This window comes from Stomoxys calcitrans, chromosome 2 (assembly GCF_963082655.1).
Source record: "Stomoxys calcitrans chromosome 2, idStoCalc2.1, whole genome shotgun sequence".
Taxonomy (NCBI): domain Eukaryota; kingdom Metazoa; phylum Arthropoda; class Insecta; order Diptera; family Muscidae; genus Stomoxys; species Stomoxys calcitrans.
In genome coordinates, this window is record NC_081553.1 from 130,046,747 (window position 1) to 130,066,281 (window position 19,535).

Genomic DNA, 19,535 nt, shown 5'->3' on the forward strand with positions numbered 1-19,535 from the left:
AAATATCTACTGTTGATTTTCTCATTTTATTTACTTTACAGTTGCTGGCATATGTAGGTCATACTAGCCCTGAGTGTCTACCCTATCCGGTTGCCCAACTGAATGTACCCGGTCCCAGTCCTTTGGGCAGCAATGCTGAAGCTCAAGCTATATCGGTAATACTCAACCAAAGAGTCACCGAACAAGAATTCATTTCAAATCTCAACATGCAAACATTGCAACTGCCCCCCGCTGGTGGCAGTGCGACCCCTTCGCTGGCCGGCACTGCTGGACACGACACACGTTCGCTGCATTCAATGCACGAACCCATATCGCATAACTCCTTTGAATCCTATCACACATCCAGTCTGAATGGTCGCAACGAAATTCCCTTCCAATATTGCCGTCTGCTGTTTTCGCATCTGGGCCTTGCAGGTTGGGAGCGACGTTCGCGAACGCATTTATTGCAGCGTACAGAGAAGCTGCTGCGCGAGTTACGCAATGTAGACCTACAAAAATGTCGAGAAACGCACAAAATGGCCGTAATCTATGTGGCGTCGGGCCAAGAGGACAAGAACAGTATACTAAGAAATGCCAGCGGCAGCAGCATGTACGAGATGTTTGTCTCCGCCCTGGGTTGGGAAATTGACCTGGAGACTCATAATGGATTTCTGGGTGGTTTGCCGCGTCAAGGCTGTGGTGCAACTGCTCCCTACTATGCCACTCCGTTTTTAGAAGTTATATATCATGTGGCCACTCGAATGCCCTCCGATACGCCCGAGGCAATACTATGCAAAACGCGACATTTAGGCAATGATGAAGTTCACATTGTATGGAGTGAACACTCGCGTGATTATAGGCGTGACATTTTGCCTACTGAATTCTGTGATGTCCTCATTGTTGTGTATCCCCTCAAAAATGGTCTCTTCCGGGTTACGGTGAATCGAAAGCCAGAGGTACCCTGGTTTGGGCCGCTGGCAAATGAGAGTGTTGTAAGTGGTGCTTGTCTGGCCACGTTGATAAGAGCAACAGCTATCAATGCTAGTCGTGCTAAACGTGCAGCGTTGCCGCTATATCAGCAATAGTAAGTTTTGGATTTCTCCAATCGTGTTGAACTTTTTTTTTATTTATAATGTTTTTTTTTTTTCTTTTCACTTGCAATTTTAGTTACGAAGAGCGTAATCGGTCTTTGGACAGTGTATCGTCGCGCTACAAAGAGAGTACAACATTTGAAGATTTTGCCAATCGCATTTACAACCCCATGCCCATATCATCTTATGCAACGTTACGGGATACTAGCAATAATTCAGCTCCTCTTGCGGCAGCTTTAATAGACCACCAGAGATCTTCTGTGAAAGGTATGTTTGTTTAAATTTGTAATTTTTTAAACAACTTTTCGCGAAACAGAATGAGTACATTTTTTTTTTTAAGTTTAGTTTTGTAAGGTTCGTACGATAAATGAACATTATAACAGAGGCGAAAGGAAAAAAGAACAAAAATTAACGACCAGCGAATATTTAAAGTTTTAAAAGCATATGAGAAGGTGGGCTGAACCATCCCCATACCACAATTTTCAAATATGTCAGATATGGGGGATGTGTCGACATGAATAACGTGTATACTCTTCATCATGGAAAGGAGGTATACTTACTGCATCATTCCGTTTGTAACTTATAGAAATATCGATCTATTCATATATTCTTGATCGTCTTGACATTCTAAGTCGATTAAGTCTTGTCCGTCTGTCTGTCTGCCGAATCGCAATTTAGCCAGAATTACTCTGGTTTACCGGGGGAGGTCAATTTCTTCAGGTGCGCCAAGGACCACATTCCATATTCATCCGCCTCTGCTACCGTGTCTGCATGAATGTTGTCTCGACCCGCTTGATCTAGATGTTCTATCTTGTAGCGCTGAACCTCGCACTCTAAATCATGTAGATCCACCTTAAGGGTTCTTTTCTTCTTTTGTGGTAAGGGATTCCACAGACGCGAAACGCGATTTTGGTAAGCTCTTTCAATATTGTTACTTTCAATTAGTATCTGGAAGTATCTGCTACTATTTAGAAAGTTGAAAGTTTTAAATAGATAACAGGGTTGTCCATATTTAATAATGCAGAACAAATAGACACCTAACGTTTACCCAACTGATATTGTCCGGCGATGGCGGCGAAGAGGATACCGTAGAACCAATCCCTGATGATGGTATAGAATGTTTACCTCCTAGTCAGAATGAGGTTCAAGTAGCATTGTCCCGACTGAGAAACAACAAGGCAGCAGGAGCCGGCGGGTTTTCCGCTGAACTATTTAAGACCGGAGGCGACACGCTGATGAGGCGTATGCATCTGCTTGTCTGCGCAATCTGGCTAGAAGAACTCACACTCTACGATTGGAACATCAGCATATTTTGTCCGTTTAGATGAAAGGAGACAAGATGGAATGTGCCAGCTACAGAGGAATAATTCTCCTCCCCATCGCATACTGATGACAGTCCATTGACTATCCCACTCCAATTATGTCATCACCAAACTGTCCCTAGCGAAATTAACAAAGGTTCTTCGACCCATCTTACTATGGTTCGCCCTAGTTCTTTTAGGCATGGGATGCCATCCAGGTGATCGCAGCCTTTTGGCTGACTGCGGTGCAGTTTCCGAATCAAGACGTGCAGTCTTTTGGAGTAGCCTGTGCACCGAATCCCCGAGCCCAATTAAGGAAGTCTCTCGCACTATTAGTAAGAGTCTTAGGATCATTTGCACCAAGCCTCTCATATACCTGAGAGCGATGCGTCTACTATTATTCCAACCTCTTAAAGAGCGTGCTGGTTTGCCGGGGAAGGCCGATGACCTTGGCAAATTATAAGCGTGCGAAAATAGAAAAGGTTCGGCCTTGTCCATAAGACTCGAACCAGGTGTCTTCGTCAAAAGTCCCTGCTGACCAGTCGTCTGGAGCCAGGAGTAGCCGCTCCACCAGTCAAGGTTTCAGTAGCAGACAACATACTACGGCGTGATACCCCCACCGCAGCTGTTGGGTCTTTGGAGTTCATTCTAAGTCTACTCCGGGGCTCTAGATCTACCGTTCCACTGAAGACAGACGCATATCATCAACCGCCTAATGGATACCACTATCGTAGCTATCCTTGAGTGACTTAAATTTTTCTTCCAAAAATAATTACCTATTACGAGTTCCAGAAAAATTCTTGTGGAGCAAAATAAAAATACGTCCGCTCGTTGAGTGGACTCAACGAGATGCAGATGTGCATAGATATGACACACTATCCACAAGAGAACATTCGCCTACTCCGACAACATCGAAATCATAGGCCGGTCACCGGAAGTAGTAATTGCAGCCTTTGAAAGAATCGAAAGAGAGTCAGTGAAAATGGGTATGGCGGTAAATGAAGATAAGACAAAATGGATGGTATCAACTCTCAAAACGACTTGTACAACATCAGATAAAGAAAATGGAGAAAGTTGGGAACCAAAACTTTGAGATAGTCAGTAACTTTATCTACCTCGGCACCGCCGTAAACGAAACGAACAACATCGGTTTTGAAATAAAGCGAAGAATAATACTGGCAAACGGATGCTACTTTGGATTCGGTAGGCAGTTTTGAAACAAGGCCACCACTCGACAGACGAAGATTACATTATATAAGACACTGAAACTACCCGTGTTGTTAAATGGTCCTAAGGCATGGGTACTTGTGAAAGCAGACGACGCTGTGCTTGGAGTGTTTGAGAGAAAGATTCTTTGTAAAATATATGGACCAGTTTGCGTTAATGGACAATATAGGCGTCCTATGAACCACGAGCTATATGAGCTGTATGTCGACGATAGCATAGCAACACGTATCAAAATACAACGGCTGCATTGAAGAATGCATATGCGGACGATTGTACGATCATGACATCAGGCCCCCTACCCATTGATGTCATCTGCGATAGGTTAAACATCTACCTCAACGAACTGGCCTCTTATTTCGCTGCGAGAAATCTGAAGATATCTGCCACCAATTCTTTAGCAACATTGTTCACTACAAATACGCGCGAGATGAATACTGAGCTGATTGTGATGGTCGATGGAGAAATAATTCCGACCATCAAGTGTCCCAAAATACTGGCGTCACATTTGACAGCTCCCTACATGCCAAATTGTTGTGGCATGTGGGGAGAATGTGTAAGAGTCACTTGTTGGCAGCACTTGGGGTGCAGACAAAGAAACCTTGTTGACCACGTACAAAGCAATTGGCCGCTCTGTGGTAAGTTATGCAGCGCCAGTGTGGTCTCTTCAACTTTGTGACACGCAGTGGAATAATATTCAGATCTGTCATAATGCCACCCTCCGAACTGAGGCTGTCTCCTCAGTTCTCATGTGAACCACCTCCATCAGGAGACAAAGATTCTACCAGTGCGAAGACAAAACTACATGCTGTCTTAGCAATACCTTTTTGGGCTCTTATCGCGGAGACCATCCAAATCATCATCTTGTGGATAGATATCCACCGCCCAGAAGCCGTAAGGTAGATCTACATGATCTAGAGCGTGAGGTTCAGCGCTACAAGAGAGAACCTCCAGATTAAGCGGCATATCAAGCAGGTCTAGACAACATTCATGCAGACACGGTAGCAGATGCACTAAAAGGTTACCGGGTGAATGTAGTCCTTGGAGAACGACCGCCTCCCATTGCACCTGAAGAAATTGACTTCCCCCGGCAAACCAGAGTAGTTCTGGCTTAATTACGTTGCGGCAGATGCAGCCGCCTCAACTCCTACAGAGCTAGGATTGACGCCGACGTGCTAGATGTATGTCCCGATTGTAACCAGTGACCGCACGATACACGTCACCTGTTTAACTGACCGACTATATCCACTCGACTCAGACCCAGACCCCTGTGGACGCACCCCATATTAGTCGCAGAGTTCCTGGGTCTTGACACTCAACATAATCAAGCAGACGAAATATAGAACACAAAAAACTGCTACAACAACAACAACAACCAATGTCCTCATTATACCCTCCACCATAGGATGGGTGAAATATTCGTCTGAGACCCCATATGGTTCAAATTGGTCCATAACCTGATATAGCTGTCATATAATCCGATCTGGGGTCTTGACTTCTTGAGCCTCTGGAGTGCGCAATTCTCCTCCGATTGGAATGAATTTTTGCACGAAGTATTTTGTTACGATATCCTACAATTGTGCCAATTACGGTTGAAATCGGTTCATAAACTGATATAGCTGTCATATAAACAGATCTGGGGACATGACTTCCTGAGCTTCTAGAGGGTGCAATTCCTATCCGATTTGAAATTTTGCATGACGTATTTTATTCTTACTTTCAACAACTGTGTCAAATAAGGTTCAAATCGGTTCATAACCCGATATAGCTGCCATATAAACCGATCTGGGATCTTGACTTCTTGAGCCTCTAGAGGTCGCAATTATCCGATTTGCCTGAAATTTTGTACGACGGATCCTCTCATGACCATCAACATACGTGTTTATTAAGGTCTCAATCGGTCTATAGCCCGATACAGCTCGCCCATAAAAATCGATCTCTCTATTTTACTTCTTGAGCCCCCAAAGGGCGCAATTCTCATACGAATTGCCTGACATTTTACACAGGTCTCCAACATATAATTTAATTGTGGTCCAAACCGCACCATATCTTGATATCGCTCTAATAGCAGAGCAAATCTTTTCTTATATCCTTTTTTGCCTAAGAAGAGATGCCGGGAAAAGAACTCGACAAATGCGATCCATGGTGGAGGGTTAATAAGATTCGGCCCGGCCGAACTTAGCACGTTTTTACTTGTTTATTTTAATTTTTAAATTATTTAAAAATCCGAGTCCATATATTGCTAGATTCCTATGGTAACAAAAAAGTCGGGTTATCAAATTTGGATTCAAATAACCGAGGGAATGAATTTAATTTGGTTGCAGATCTATCGACCTGGTCAATATGCAATTTCTAGGAAAGTTATTTGGAAGTAGAGACAGAGACTCCCGACCAATTATAACGAACGTTTATTAGTTATTACTATTTTTGTACATTATAAAATTTTATTATTTTTTTTTTCAGGTTGGGTTCAAGCCTCAATTGATGCCAATATGAAAGAGATACCCCTGGGCATAATGCAATCTGCTTCGGCAACATCAACCACCGCAATGGAAGCCATGCATTCCTCAAATTCACCAAGAGGTGCTCGTAAACTGGGTTCTACATTCAAAAGCGGAGCGAAACGAAGTGGTCTCCATGCGACCAGTAGCAGTTATACAACACCGCCCGACAGTCCAACAATGCCCTTGCGCAAATTTAAATAATATTTAGTGTTCGCTAGCCAAGAGCGAGATAATTACTAGTTATCACAATCGAAAAGAAATCTACGAAACAAGGAGAATATCTCTGCAGCGAAACAGCGAAGAATAGAAGTATTTATAAACAAATCTCGAGAGAGAAGAAGATAGAAAATGAAAAGATCAAAGAAAAAAAAAAATACTTAACAACACAATTAAAACCGAATTAAATTCATTCCTTTTTTAATCAACTACGAGTGAGCATAAATAAGTTAATTTTAATACTTTGATTCTTATTAAATATTTAAAAGAGAAGAGAAGAAAACAATGCAAAAATGCGCATTTGACAAAATATTTTTTGTTTTGCCAGCAACGAAGCGCATTTGTTTTGTAGGCATTTTAGCGTTTAATTTACACATATTTTTCCTTTTTATTGTTAATTTTAAATGTTTTCAACACCGCCCCATACACATGTTTATAAATTATTTTTATTATTTTTTTTAATCGTAAACTATTAAACTATACTACAACACAACAAGTATTTATTTATTCTACTTTTAAAAATTATTAATAATTGTAATTATTTTAAATGTTTTTCTTTTCCCTCCTCATACTGTTTGTTAATTCTAAGATAACAAAATGCAATTTTTCAAATATTTTATTATTTAACCATTTATATTGATTGATCCTAACTAAAGTGATTGGTTTCTTGTATAAAATTTGTTGTAAGTTTATTTGAGCAAATGAAATGTATACCACCACCTTCCATGTAGGAAATGGGCAAATGATTTTGAATGGTGCAAGTAGAATATATATGTGTGTGAAAGCCATAACATAATTTCTAAAGCATCTAAAAAGAAAGAAAATTTCCCTATTAATATTCTGCACCACTACAGTGTCATAGGGTGCATTTGCCGGTAACTCTCTGGAGGAAAAGAGATATACTCATCGACTAGTATACTATATAGAATCATGTCCTTATTTGTCGTTATTGTTATCGGTTGCTACAAAAACTTTTATTATTATTGTAAAAGAGACCAAGTGGTTCTCATAGGTACCGTGGTACGTTTAAAGTCATCAAAAAATGATAAACGAAGCATCAAAATTATTACTCTTGTTATATGAGCTTCTTTCATAGAGTGTTTTTTGTTTGTCGAGAGATGGTTTTGTTATTGAACTTATCTAACTAATACTATTCTCATTTTGAGCTGGGAACTAATATCGGTTTCTTTATGTTGGTTCCAAGGTAGATAAAGTCACTGTTTATTTCAAAGTTATAGTTGTCAACATTCAGTGTTTTTATGCCCTTCGTTTACTTTTACAAATTGCAAATTTTGCCCATGAACATTCCACTAAGGAAAAGGGGCAAACATCTCACATATCAATAAGTGCAGTCGGATTCAAGTTTAAGCTCAATGATAAGGGGCCTGCTTTGTATAGCCGAGTCCGAACGGCGTGTCGCAGTGCGACACCTCTTTGGAGAGATATTTAGGAGGGGAAAACCACCGCAGAAAATTTTTTCTGTTGGTCTCGCCAGGATTTGAAACCAGGCGTTCAGCGTTTACTTTTAGGTATATAAAATCGTGGCTAGTACACCAACCCTCAAGCATTCACAATAAAAATATAAGGCTTACAAATAATGGACGGAACGGAATTTTAGCAATCAGTCAGTCCAGTTTCGTACTATTTCACACATCTTAAGAATAGGCTGCACTGTAAAGAAGTGGGCGTTGATCGCAATAACCATGAAAAACTATTTTCATGTGAAAAACGGATCATATGGTTTGTTTTCACTTTTTACGTTAGAGTAAGATATCAAATAAATTCAGCATTCATAAAGTCGCCTAATCATATTTGTTTCATCTTACCAGGAGGATTCGTGACTCGAAGCCCTAAAGAAAATAGTGGAATCGAGAGTTTGGGGGCCATGGTGTATGTAATCCTTTAACATAAAATTTACTTATTGCGGTGCTTCCGGAGTTCGTATTGAGGTTTCCAACAGAAATGTGTGTCTATGTTTGATAGGCATGTGCCACCTCTGTTTCTATTGGGTATGTGTTAGTCCTAAAGTGCCGGAGATGTGTTGGCCGTCATATATCTTAACATTTTTACTTAATTTATAAACCACATACTGGAGCCGTACTCAGTGATGCCAAAAATTTACCAGCAAAAAGTGTAACAAAAATAGTAAAATTTTGTGTACAAAAAGCACGACTTGGATTTTTTTGAAAAATTTGCAAATAGTTGTAAAGTTTTCATGAAAAATCCTGGCTTAGCAATAGAATTCTTCTTGGAATTAGTCAAACATTAAAAAAAAAACTTATCCGGTGCACGATTTGACGCAAGAAAATGGGGTGCCACTATCGAATGTTTTCGCTTTGGTCGTCCAGCTGTTGAATTGATTGACCTATTATAACGCGTAGTTCAAATCCCGAACAGAATCTCAGAAAAAAATGTTCAGCAGTGATATACTCATAACTGAATTACTCAGCCATTTAAGATTTTTCTATGAAGAGGTGTCGTTAAGCAGCGCACCGTTTGGACTAAGCAAAAATGATTCCTGATCAATGGGCTAAAGCTTTAATCAAACTGCACTCATTGATATGAAAGAAGAATCTTCTATTCCTTAATAGAATGTTTGTGGAAAATTTTATATTCCGAAAAGTGTAAAAAGCTCTAACTTAAAATGCAAAAAGCGTTCACTCACCTTTTAAAATTTTTGATGACCTAAGAAGGGCGAAAAACACCAAGTTGGCATCCCTGGCCGTTTCACCTCTTTGTTGCCGTGTTTCTGTTCTAGATGCATGTAAGTAGGCATTTTGTCAACGATTAATGGGTAAAGCGACAACACAGTGTTTAAATCATCGTTTTCATCTTAAATAGTCGGTAGTAAGACCCTTGCCCTTGGAGGCCACCGTAGCTCAGAGGTAAGCATGTCCGCCTATGACGCTGAACGCCTGCGTTCGAAACCTGGCGAGACTATCAGAAAAAAATTTCAGCGGTGGTTTCCAATCGTGTCGAAAGCATCATGCAAATTTTTTAACTGTTATTCTCCCTCACTAATACAGGCGGCATTTGCGAATATCTTACTGTGGTCAAACTGCTCTCGCAAGCAGAGCGCTGTTTTTAAATAGATTTAAAATAAAAACGTTTTTATCATATTTAAATTGTTGAAAAAATTATAAAGGCGCAATAGCAACAAGCATTTTCGAGGTTTATGACGTTTATTACTCTTTATACGTTTTATACAAGTATATGACATTTATAATTTTTTGACAGTCGAAAACCTAAAAAACGGACATGTAGACCATCTCTACTAGAGACGTCAGTGAGGAGAAGAGGCGTTCACCCATAGTCCCACGCTTTCTCTCCTTTATCGCGGGGAACAGATACAGTTGACGCTCGACTGCATCCAACTCCTCCTTATCCCTACAGAGCCAGGCAGAAATGCCCATTTTCCCGTGCCCACCTGGATGTCAGCGACCTGACATTGCAGTGGCCGGTCGAGAAAAATCGATGTCCTCGTCCAGGAGAACCTCGGCCACAGGGCCTTGCCAATACTGTAGCCTACAGTGCAGCGCACATCGAGTAAGCACGTTCGTTGTAGTAGAATCCACCATCCTAAACGACCAACACAAGGTAGGGTTCACCAACGGCGTTGCACTCCCAAATTCCATCCGCGACCCAAAGCGAGCCGCTTCGTTACCCGCTTCTTCTTGATGGTAGGAATACTGCTCAATCTGACACCAGACCTTAAATGTCCAAGACGCTCCTTGCATCTCCCGACAATCCTCGACCTAACGTGATCCGCTGCCTGGGACTACAGCGCAGCCTGACTATCCACATAAATCGCGACAGTTTGGGAGGTCAGAATCAAATCCAAAGTCCTGAGTATCGCGAAAACTTTTTCCAGAAAGACACTAAACCCTTCCAGAAGTCTATGTGGCTCGCTAACCGCTAGGAATTCAACAAATATCCCTGCCCCGTTGGCCACATTCAGTTTAGACCCACCAATCCCATGGAAGCCGGTTGTACGTACTGGATTGACCCGATAGAGTTCTTCATCAGCAAGGACTGCCGCCTCAGTGTATAACACACTGCTACAACAACAACAACAATCCATCCGTGTAGACAATGGGACCCAAAAGTGGGGGGACGCCCCCAGACCGAAGCCTTCCGTAGCACAAACGAATGTCTGAAATCCGAAGAGCACCATGTTCCTGACATACTCAGCCTGAGGGCAGTCTTCAACACTGCGACTTACGGTACGATTAGATATACACGATCTGGAGCGCAAAGTTCAACGCTACAAGAGAACATTAAGCTTAAGAAGAGTGTCAGGCGTATCTCAATAGCGGAAGCGGTGAACAGTAATCGAGTGAATCGCATTCATTGAGAACAACTGGGAACCATTGCACCTGAAGAGGTTAACCTCCCTAGGTAAGAAAGGGCCTTAGCCTTAACGATGTTTGGATATTTAGCATAATTGTAGATTTGCCCATGAATATTTTATTAAGAAACATAGGTAAGCTTCTCACATATCAAGACGGCAGAAGTTTCTGCATGGCATTATATCTCACAAATGTCTCCAGCATTAGAAGGGGAAAACCAATGCTGATAATTGTTTCTGATGTTCTCGCCAGGATTCGAACCGAGATCTTCGCGTCATAGTCGTACATACTAACCTCTGCGCTGCGGTGGATATTTAGCAGAACCTATCAAACGAGCTAAGAATGAAGACATAACATATTCTGTTACAACAACAACAAGAACAGTCTTATGCAGGGATGCCAATTTAGTGTTTTTCGCACTAGATTTGGTGCTATTTAGGTCTCCAAAAACCCGAAAAGGTACCACCTGGTGTATTTTTTTTTTGAAATTTGAGTTTTTTTTCCGAAGTCACAATTTTCCTGTCGCTTTTTACCACGGCAAGCCTTTTACTTGAAATAATTTTTGAAAATTTCCAACAAACAATCCTTTAAGGGGCAGGATGTACTTCGGTCATATTAATGAACAGAGTCCCTTTGAAGTTCTAGCTCAATGATCGAACCACTTTTTGCCGAGACTGAATGGCGGGCTGCTGAGCGACACTTCTTCGTATCGAATTTTTAGATGGCTGATTAACTTACCAAATTTCTCCAGCATTCCTAACGGAATAACCACCGCTGTACATTTTTTGATGTTCGAGTCGGGATTTGAACCCATGCGTGCTGATGTGTCAACAAAAACGATAGCAGGCAAGTGGAAGCGAAAACATTCGAGGGCGATGTCCCTTATTATGCATCTATTCGAACCCTGGTTGTATATTTTTTTGGGGTTTTTGGCCTACTCGAGGGGCTATACAAATAAATATTTTATAAATATATATATAAATATATATTGTTGGCTTCACTGCTCATATGTCACTTGGAAGCAAGTCACTTTAATCTAATCTCATAATAGCACGTTGAAATTATAATTTTTTTGATCTGGATTTAACTAAATCCAAAAACAAATTCTGTCCGTTTTCACTGCGTTTTTGGGGATTAAGTGGCATACACAAGCGTACACGGGTATACATGAATGTGCATGTCACACACATCCATAAACAATTCTTGAAAACAGTTGCATATTGTGGTACTTTAATCGATGTTTAATCGGGATTTAAAAATAAATCCTGCAAAAATGGGATTTATTTTTTTATTCTAAACCTGCAATAAAAAAACACAGGATTTAGCACTTAAATATCGAAAAGGCCATAAATCCGGATTTAGTGGCCAATGTGAACGTACTTTAAGATTCATGTGCTTTATAACCCTAAGAGTTTTGATTATGACGATAGGTTCTTCTAAGTTGATCTAGCATTACTCACCTGCTTGTTTCTTTAATTAGGGATCAAATTACAAGTCGCATTTATTTATTATCAGGTCAAACTTCTCTATAGCGAATTGTTCTCTTTTGCAGTGGCCGGTCGAGAGAAATCGACGTTCTCGTCCCGGAGAACGTCGGTCACAGTGCCTTCGTTGTAGTAGGAATCCACCATCCCAAACGACCAGCACAAGAGAGGGTTCATCAACGGCGTTGCACTCCCAGATTCAATCCGCGACCCGAAGCGGGCCAGCTCGTCAGCCGCTTCCTTGCCCGCCAGCTCTTGATGGCAGGAATCCTGCTCAATCTGACAGCAGACTCCAAACGTCCGAGACGCTCCTTGCATCTGCCGACAAGCCTCGACGTCACGTGACCCGCAGCCTGGGCCTACAGCACCGCCTGACTATCCATATAAATCGCGACAGTCAGGGAGGTCCACGGCTCCTGATTCAGAATCACATCCAAGGTCCTGAGTATAGCGAAAACTTCTGCCAGAAAGACACCAAACCCTTCCAGAAGTCTATGTGGCTCCTTAATCGCTAGGAATTCAACAAAAAATCCCTGTCCCCTTGGCCCTGTTCAGTTTAGACCCATCCGTACAGACAGAGGGATCCATGGGTGGGGGGACGCACCCAGACCAAAGCTCCCTCCTCGGGAAGACAACCTCCAGGCCGTCAGTGTCACATTGTCATCCCACGCCAGCAGCTTTCCGTAGAACAAACGAATGCCTAAAATCCGATGAGCACCATGTCCCTGACTTCCTCCGTCTAAGGGCAGTCTTCAACGCTGCGACGTATGGTTTGATATACATGACCTGGTGCGCGAGGAAGATACGGATTGTTCTCCTTTGCGAATAAAAATTGAAAACACAACATTTTTCAGCAATTTTCACTTCTCTATAACGAATACTTCTCTGTTAAACTTATAAACCTATTTTTTGCCAATTTCTCTATAACGAAGTTTCTCTCTCGTCGGTCCCCAACTGCCATGTTATAGAGAAGTTCGACTGCAACTGCCATAAGTATGCATGTTAGCCTGATTTCGATAATATTGAAGTTTGGGAAGATCTGTAATAATTTCGACTAAGAGTTTATATATACAATGTCACAGATAAGTATAAATACCCGCACATTGTCCTCGGATGTGACCACCACTTTGTCTGCTTAGAGATGGAAATAAATTATTTTGAAATCGCTTTAGATATAGCTACCACATATATATCCCAACCAGGTTTAAACTTATGGAGTAATGAAACAATCTTCACAAAATATCGTCGGCGTAATGCTATCTTGTCCTATACGCCACTTTATTGATTTTAAGATAAATTCATTTGAAGAATACGAAAATCGCGTATGGAACAAGCATTAAGCCGCCGACTATATGACACAGAAGTTTTACATGCGATTTAAATTTTTGACCCATAAAAAGCTCATTTTTGACCTTTTTGACCGGATTTTTATGAAATGTGCCTTTTTACTTGTTTAGATTAACTGGGTCTCTTGCTGGATGATTGTGCATTATGCATTTTTTGATATCTCAATACGTAGCATATAGGGAATTTTATATATGTAGAGTGAGGCCACCGTAGGGCAGAGTGAGGCCACCTTTAGCGCAGAGTGAGGCCTCCGTAGGGTAGAGTGAGGCCACCTTTAGCGCAGAGTGAGGCCATCGTAGCGCAGAGGTTAGCTTGTCCGCCCGCCTGGGTTCGAATCCTGGCAGGAACATTAGAACATTTTCCAACGTTAGTTATTCCCTCCTAATGCTGGCGACATATGTGAAGTACTTTGCCATGTAAAACTTTTCCCCAAAAAGGTGTCGCTCTGCGGCACTCCGCTCGGACTCGGCTATAAAAAAGGAGATTCCTTATCATTGAGCTTAAAATTGAATGGGACATCACTCATTGATTTCAATGAGAATCCAATTCACTCATTGAATTGGATTCTCACAATTCTTTAATGGAATGTTCATGGGCAAATTTGCATTTGCAGAGTGACTTTGCAGTTATATTCACAGTATTGTAGAGCATTATTTTACTGGATTTGCTTCCTTTATATTTGATATTCAACTTGGGAATACAATTTCATTTGCTCTGCAAAAATGTACCTTAACATAATTTCCTTCTTTTTGCATCGAAGAACAAAATATAAAGTACAGCACAAATAAAATGTTTTTTTTTTAACAATAATGTATTAATTAATACGATGTTTCTCAAAAAAATTAAAAAAAAAAAACACAATTTCATTTTGAATAAAAAATCTAATTTTTATTTTTCAGAATTGGATTCATATTTATTTATTTATTAAAAAATATATGCTTATATTTATTTACTTATTTATTTTAGTTTCAAATCCTCAAATTCCCACTTACCTTCCTTATGTGTGTTATCGCAATGAGAAAGTTTCTATTTATTTGTCCATTATGCTAGCTTTACTTTTAACATTTCCTTGTTCTTAAAGAATTTTTGTAAAGTTATTAGAAATTAAAAATTCAAATAACAAAAATTTTACTTACAAAAAAAAAAAGAAAATTTGTTATAATATTCCAAATTTAAATACTTAAAATAAAATCCAAAACTAAAATCATTCTATTGAGTTGAACAAATTTTTTTGTATTTTTTATGATTTTTTTAATAAATTTGCCTAATTTTAACACTAAACACACAAACATATACAAAATTAATTATGATGTTATTAAATCTTAATATTCACAATAAATATATACATTTATATATTTTTGTACAAATGCCCTAAGTGAAATAATTTTTGTTTTATTTTTATTCATCTTTTTTCGATAATGACTTTTCCATATCATCGGTATTTGTTTGAGTTGAAAAACAATGTTGTGTTCTTATATTAAATTTTGGCAAATGTCTTAATAACAAAACAAAGAAAACAAGTTAAAACTATAATAAAAATAGTATTAATATACAGATATATATATATATATATATATATATATATACAGATATATATATATATATATATATATATACAGATGTAGAAATATAAATAGTTTTTTAAGTCACATGTAATTTATATAAAAACGAGAGGAACAAACATCAAATGCTGAGATTAAGCAGACAAGTAATACGTTTTGTTTTCTTTTAAAAATCGAAATTCAATAACTACACCCACACACACACACACATACATATACAATTGCTTGCAACAATCGCTATAACTTAAAAATAAAAAAAATTAACCTAACCAAATTTGAAAAAAATAAAACAAAAAATAAATGCAAATTAAACGAATAAAAAAAATTTCAACACTGTACGTATATTCTCCCTACAAGCGATTATGATTCAAATCAAAGAAATAAAAAAAATGTTCCCCTTTTTTTCTGTTGAAACTTAAATTTAAAGCATTTACTTCTAATAAATAAAGAAAATGTTAAATACATCATATATGAACTCACTTAAGCAAATGGTTAACAAATCTAATAAGAATTTCTTAAATTCTATGTTGTAGAGAATGTAAAACTTAATTTTTTTTATAAGCAAACTGTAAAACTGAAATTTTATTTTGTTTTCATTTTCGGTTTCTTAAATAATATTAAAAATATCTATTGATAACTAAAAAACAAAAAATCAAAATAAATTTGTAACTAACACCAATTACACACATTTAATAACGTAAATTTTGCAACTATTGATTTTGTCATTTGCATATTTTAATATTTAAAATAATATTTATAACATAATAATAACAACATCAAACGAACATATAAATTCCTCCTCCAGATTTACAATTTAGAATTGCTATTATTTCGTATGTATTCGTATGAAATTGCAAAATAAAAATTCTATTTCAAATTACTATACCATTTCAAGAAATATTAATTGTTATTTATAACATGGATGTTATTGAACGTAAGCAATGGAGTTGGAAATTTCGAAAATTGTATGTCCCATGGCCTACATATAAGGGAGAAAGTGGCACAAGGCACGCCATAGGGGAGCATTTTATTGCCACTCCTATGGGTGACCACCACAAATGACCCAATCTCCTGGCAGCCGGTTGTACGTAACGGATTCAACAACAACAACCATAAATGACCTATTACGGATGCTGACTGAGGAGGGATTTGAGCCCGTATTCTATGCAGTCAATGTTAAAATATTGGGTTGCCCAAAAAGAATTGCGGATTTTTGAAAAGAAAGTAAATGCATTTTTAATAAAACTTAGAATGAACTTTAATCAAATATACTTTTTTTACACTTTATTTCTAAAGCAAGCTAAAAGTAACAGCTGACAACTGACAGAAGAAAAAATACAATTACAGAGTCACAAGCTGTGAAAAAATTTGTCAACGCCGACTATATGAAAAATCCGCAATTATTTTTTGGGCAACCCAATACTTCTAGGGGGTAAGGATCCGAACCAACTATGCAGAAGGGCCGAAAGGATCTTGTATATAGCATACCAACTGACCCGGGCCCGCTCCACTGCGCCTTCTTTTACTTTATATGGAACAAAAGTTTCCTTGGAATACTTATTTTCGACAATTAAAGATCTTTAAGTGAAATACCATGCAAACTTGACTAACAGTTTAAAAATATAAGTGAATTCCACATGATTTTTATTGGTCTACGAATTTTAGTTTGAATGTTAGGTGTACTCCATTCTTAAAATACTTCATTTCAGCCCCATGATGTCTGATTTAGTGGTGTTTTCAGGGGAGCGGTGGTCCCCCAGATACCTGCCCCTGAATATCATATCAGCATCGTGCTCTTCTCTCAAATACCATTATTTTAAACCCCATATTGCCATTGGCTTAAGAGGAGTTTACAGGATGAGGCGTCTCCCAAACTCATGACCCCAAAATAGGTTATCAAATTCGTTTTCTAATCTCAAATACCTTTCATTTGAGCCACATATTGGCATGGTCGAAATTTTTTTCTTTGGGGGTGTTTTGGGAAAGGGGTGATGCCCTTAATACATGGTCCTACATTTGGATATCAAATTCGTATTCTACTCCCAAATACTTTTAATTTGAGCCCGATATTGCGATGGTCAGTAAAAAATTGCTGGTTGTGGGGTATTTTGGGAAAGACGTAGACCCCCCGAAAATTGGTCCCGAAAATGGGTATCAATTCCTGCTCTACCCCCAATTCCTTTCATTTAAGCTCCACATTGACATGGTCGGTAAATATGCCCGATTTAGGGGTGTTTGGGGTGGTACCCCAAACACTAAGCCCGGAAAATATATCAGCAAAGTGCTCTATTCTGATATATCTATATATCATTTGAACCCCATATTGCCATTGCCCACAAAATTGGATATCAAATTCGTTTACTAATCTCATTTAAACTCCTTAATGCAAAAGTCAGCAAATATGTCCGGTTTGGGGTATTGGCCCAAAAAACTATAAATATTAAGTTCCACTCTCTTTAAGACCCCAATTGTCTTGGTGAGCAAATATGACCTATTTGGGGGTTGTTAAGGTGGTGGGACGTCCGCTAGACAGTTGGCGCCTAATGTTGATATCAGATACGTGGTCTACTCCCACATACCTTTAATTTGAGCCCCATGTTTCCATTGTCGGCAAACATGACCGGCTTGGGGGGTGTTTTGTGGGATTGGCGGCGACTCAGTGAGTTGGCCTTGAAAATATATATCGGATTCGTATTCCACTTTTAAAACCCTCTTATTTGAGCCTCATATTGCAATAGTCAGCAAATACTTACTATTTGGGTGGTGTTGTGGGGGTGAAGTGGCCCAATAGACTCTTTTCCCGAATATTGATAACAAATTCGTGCTTTGCTCCCAAAGACCTTTCATTTGAGCCCCACATTTCTATGGATGTAAATTTGTCCCCTTTGGGGGATGTTTTTGGTGAGAGGCGGCCCCCCAAACACTTGGTCCCATATTTTGATATCAGATTCTTATTCTACATTAAAATACCTGTTATTTAGCCCCAGATTCCCATGGTCAGTAAATAAGTCTTGTTTGGGGGGTGGTTTGGGAAAGTGGAGGAACCCCAGAGACGTGGTCCCACATTTGGATATCAGATTCATATTCTACACGCAAATACCTTTCATTTGAGTCCCATATTGCCATGGTCGGTATATATGTCTGATTTAGGGGTGTTTTGGGGCTTGGGGTGGTCCCCCTAGCACTTGGTCCGACAATTGGATATCAGATACGTTTTCTTATCCTAAATACCTTTCATTTGAGTCCCATATTGTCGTGATTGGTCTAAATATATGTTTGGTAGGTTTTAGGGTGGGGCGGCCCCCCTAGGTACTCCATCCGAAATTCGGATACCAAATTTTTATTTTTAGGGTACTATATGAGAGCACACAAAATTTCGCTTAAATCGCACCACCCATCTCCGAGATCTGGCGTTTCTGAAAATTAAGGTAAGGGGGAGGGTCCGACCGCATTTCAGATATCAAAAAATGTAGTACCCTATTTTCACCACGGGGGTCATTATGCACTATCTGTGAAAATTTCAAGAAAATCGGTTCAGCCGTTTCTGAGTCTATAAGGAACACACAAACATACAAACAAACCTACAAATAAACACAAATTGATTTTTATATACAATATAAGAAGATGACTGGGCTAGACCCTGAGAAGACTAAAATATGCCTGTCCACGAGGAAGACATAGGTGGGACAATTTGAAGCACCACGTTTTCTCAATAAGACGATTTCGATATCTGACAAGGTCAAATACTTAGGTGTGATCTTGGACAGGAAACTGAATTGAAAGTGTCACATTCAGGAGCGTACAGAGAAGGCTTGCAGATGATGAGCTCGAAGTGGGGCCTAAATCCGAGGATAGTCCACTGGCTCTACAGGAGCGTGATAAGACCAATACTTACATATGCCGCAGTAGTTTGGTGGACTGCTATGGAGAAAAAGTGCAACATCAGGACCACACAACAGGTTCAGAGAACATGTTGTCTTGTCATAGGCGGAGCGATGAGAACCACGCCCACTAGGACACTGGAGACTATTCTAGATATCCGACCCATTGACATACAGATTAAGTGTGAGGCAGCCACTGCGGCTATGGCACTTAAGACGATGGAAGAATGGATTGAGGATGGGAGCAGCTCATACCATCGCGGTATAATCGAGGCGACGATAGGAAACCTGGAAGGAATAGAAGAGGTTTCCGATAGGATACCTGAGATGAACCTCGAGTTGAAGTCGAGTGCGAGGCATTGCTGCCAGCGCACAGTCTTGGATTGACGGGAGCCTAGTATCTGGAAGATCATGTTACACGGATGGATCCAAGCTGGGGGACAGAATGGGCCTGGGTATCTACATTGAGAACCCCTGGGACTGAGATCTGTTTCAGAATGCTTGACCATATTACGGTCCTGCAAGCGGAGATCCGGGCGACCACTGAATGCGTGAGGTGGTGTGGTGCTAACGCAGTAAGTAAAATTGCCATAAGGG

At 39.6% G+C, this 19,535-nt stretch overlaps 1 protein-coding gene across 2 annotated transcripts in view; it reads left to right on the forward strand.

Annotated features, from left to right (window-relative positions):
- LOC106085910 (probable Rho GTPase-activating protein CG5521) overlaps positions 1-7,495 on the forward strand; it is a 50,228-nt gene extending 42,733 nt beyond the window's left edge. For both annotated transcript variants that reach the window (XM_013250386.2, XM_013250387.2), the window contains 3 exons: positions 42-1,063; positions 1,147-1,337; positions 6,059-7,495. In XM_013250386.2, coding sequence (XP_013105840.2) covers positions 42-1,063; positions 1,147-1,337; positions 6,059-6,300 — 1,455 coding nt within the window. In that variant the 3' untranslated portion in view covers positions 6,301-7,495. The remainder of the gene's footprint in view (positions 1-41; positions 1,064-1,146; positions 1,338-6,058) is intronic.
- Positions 7,496-19,535: the final 12,040 nt, after the last annotated feature.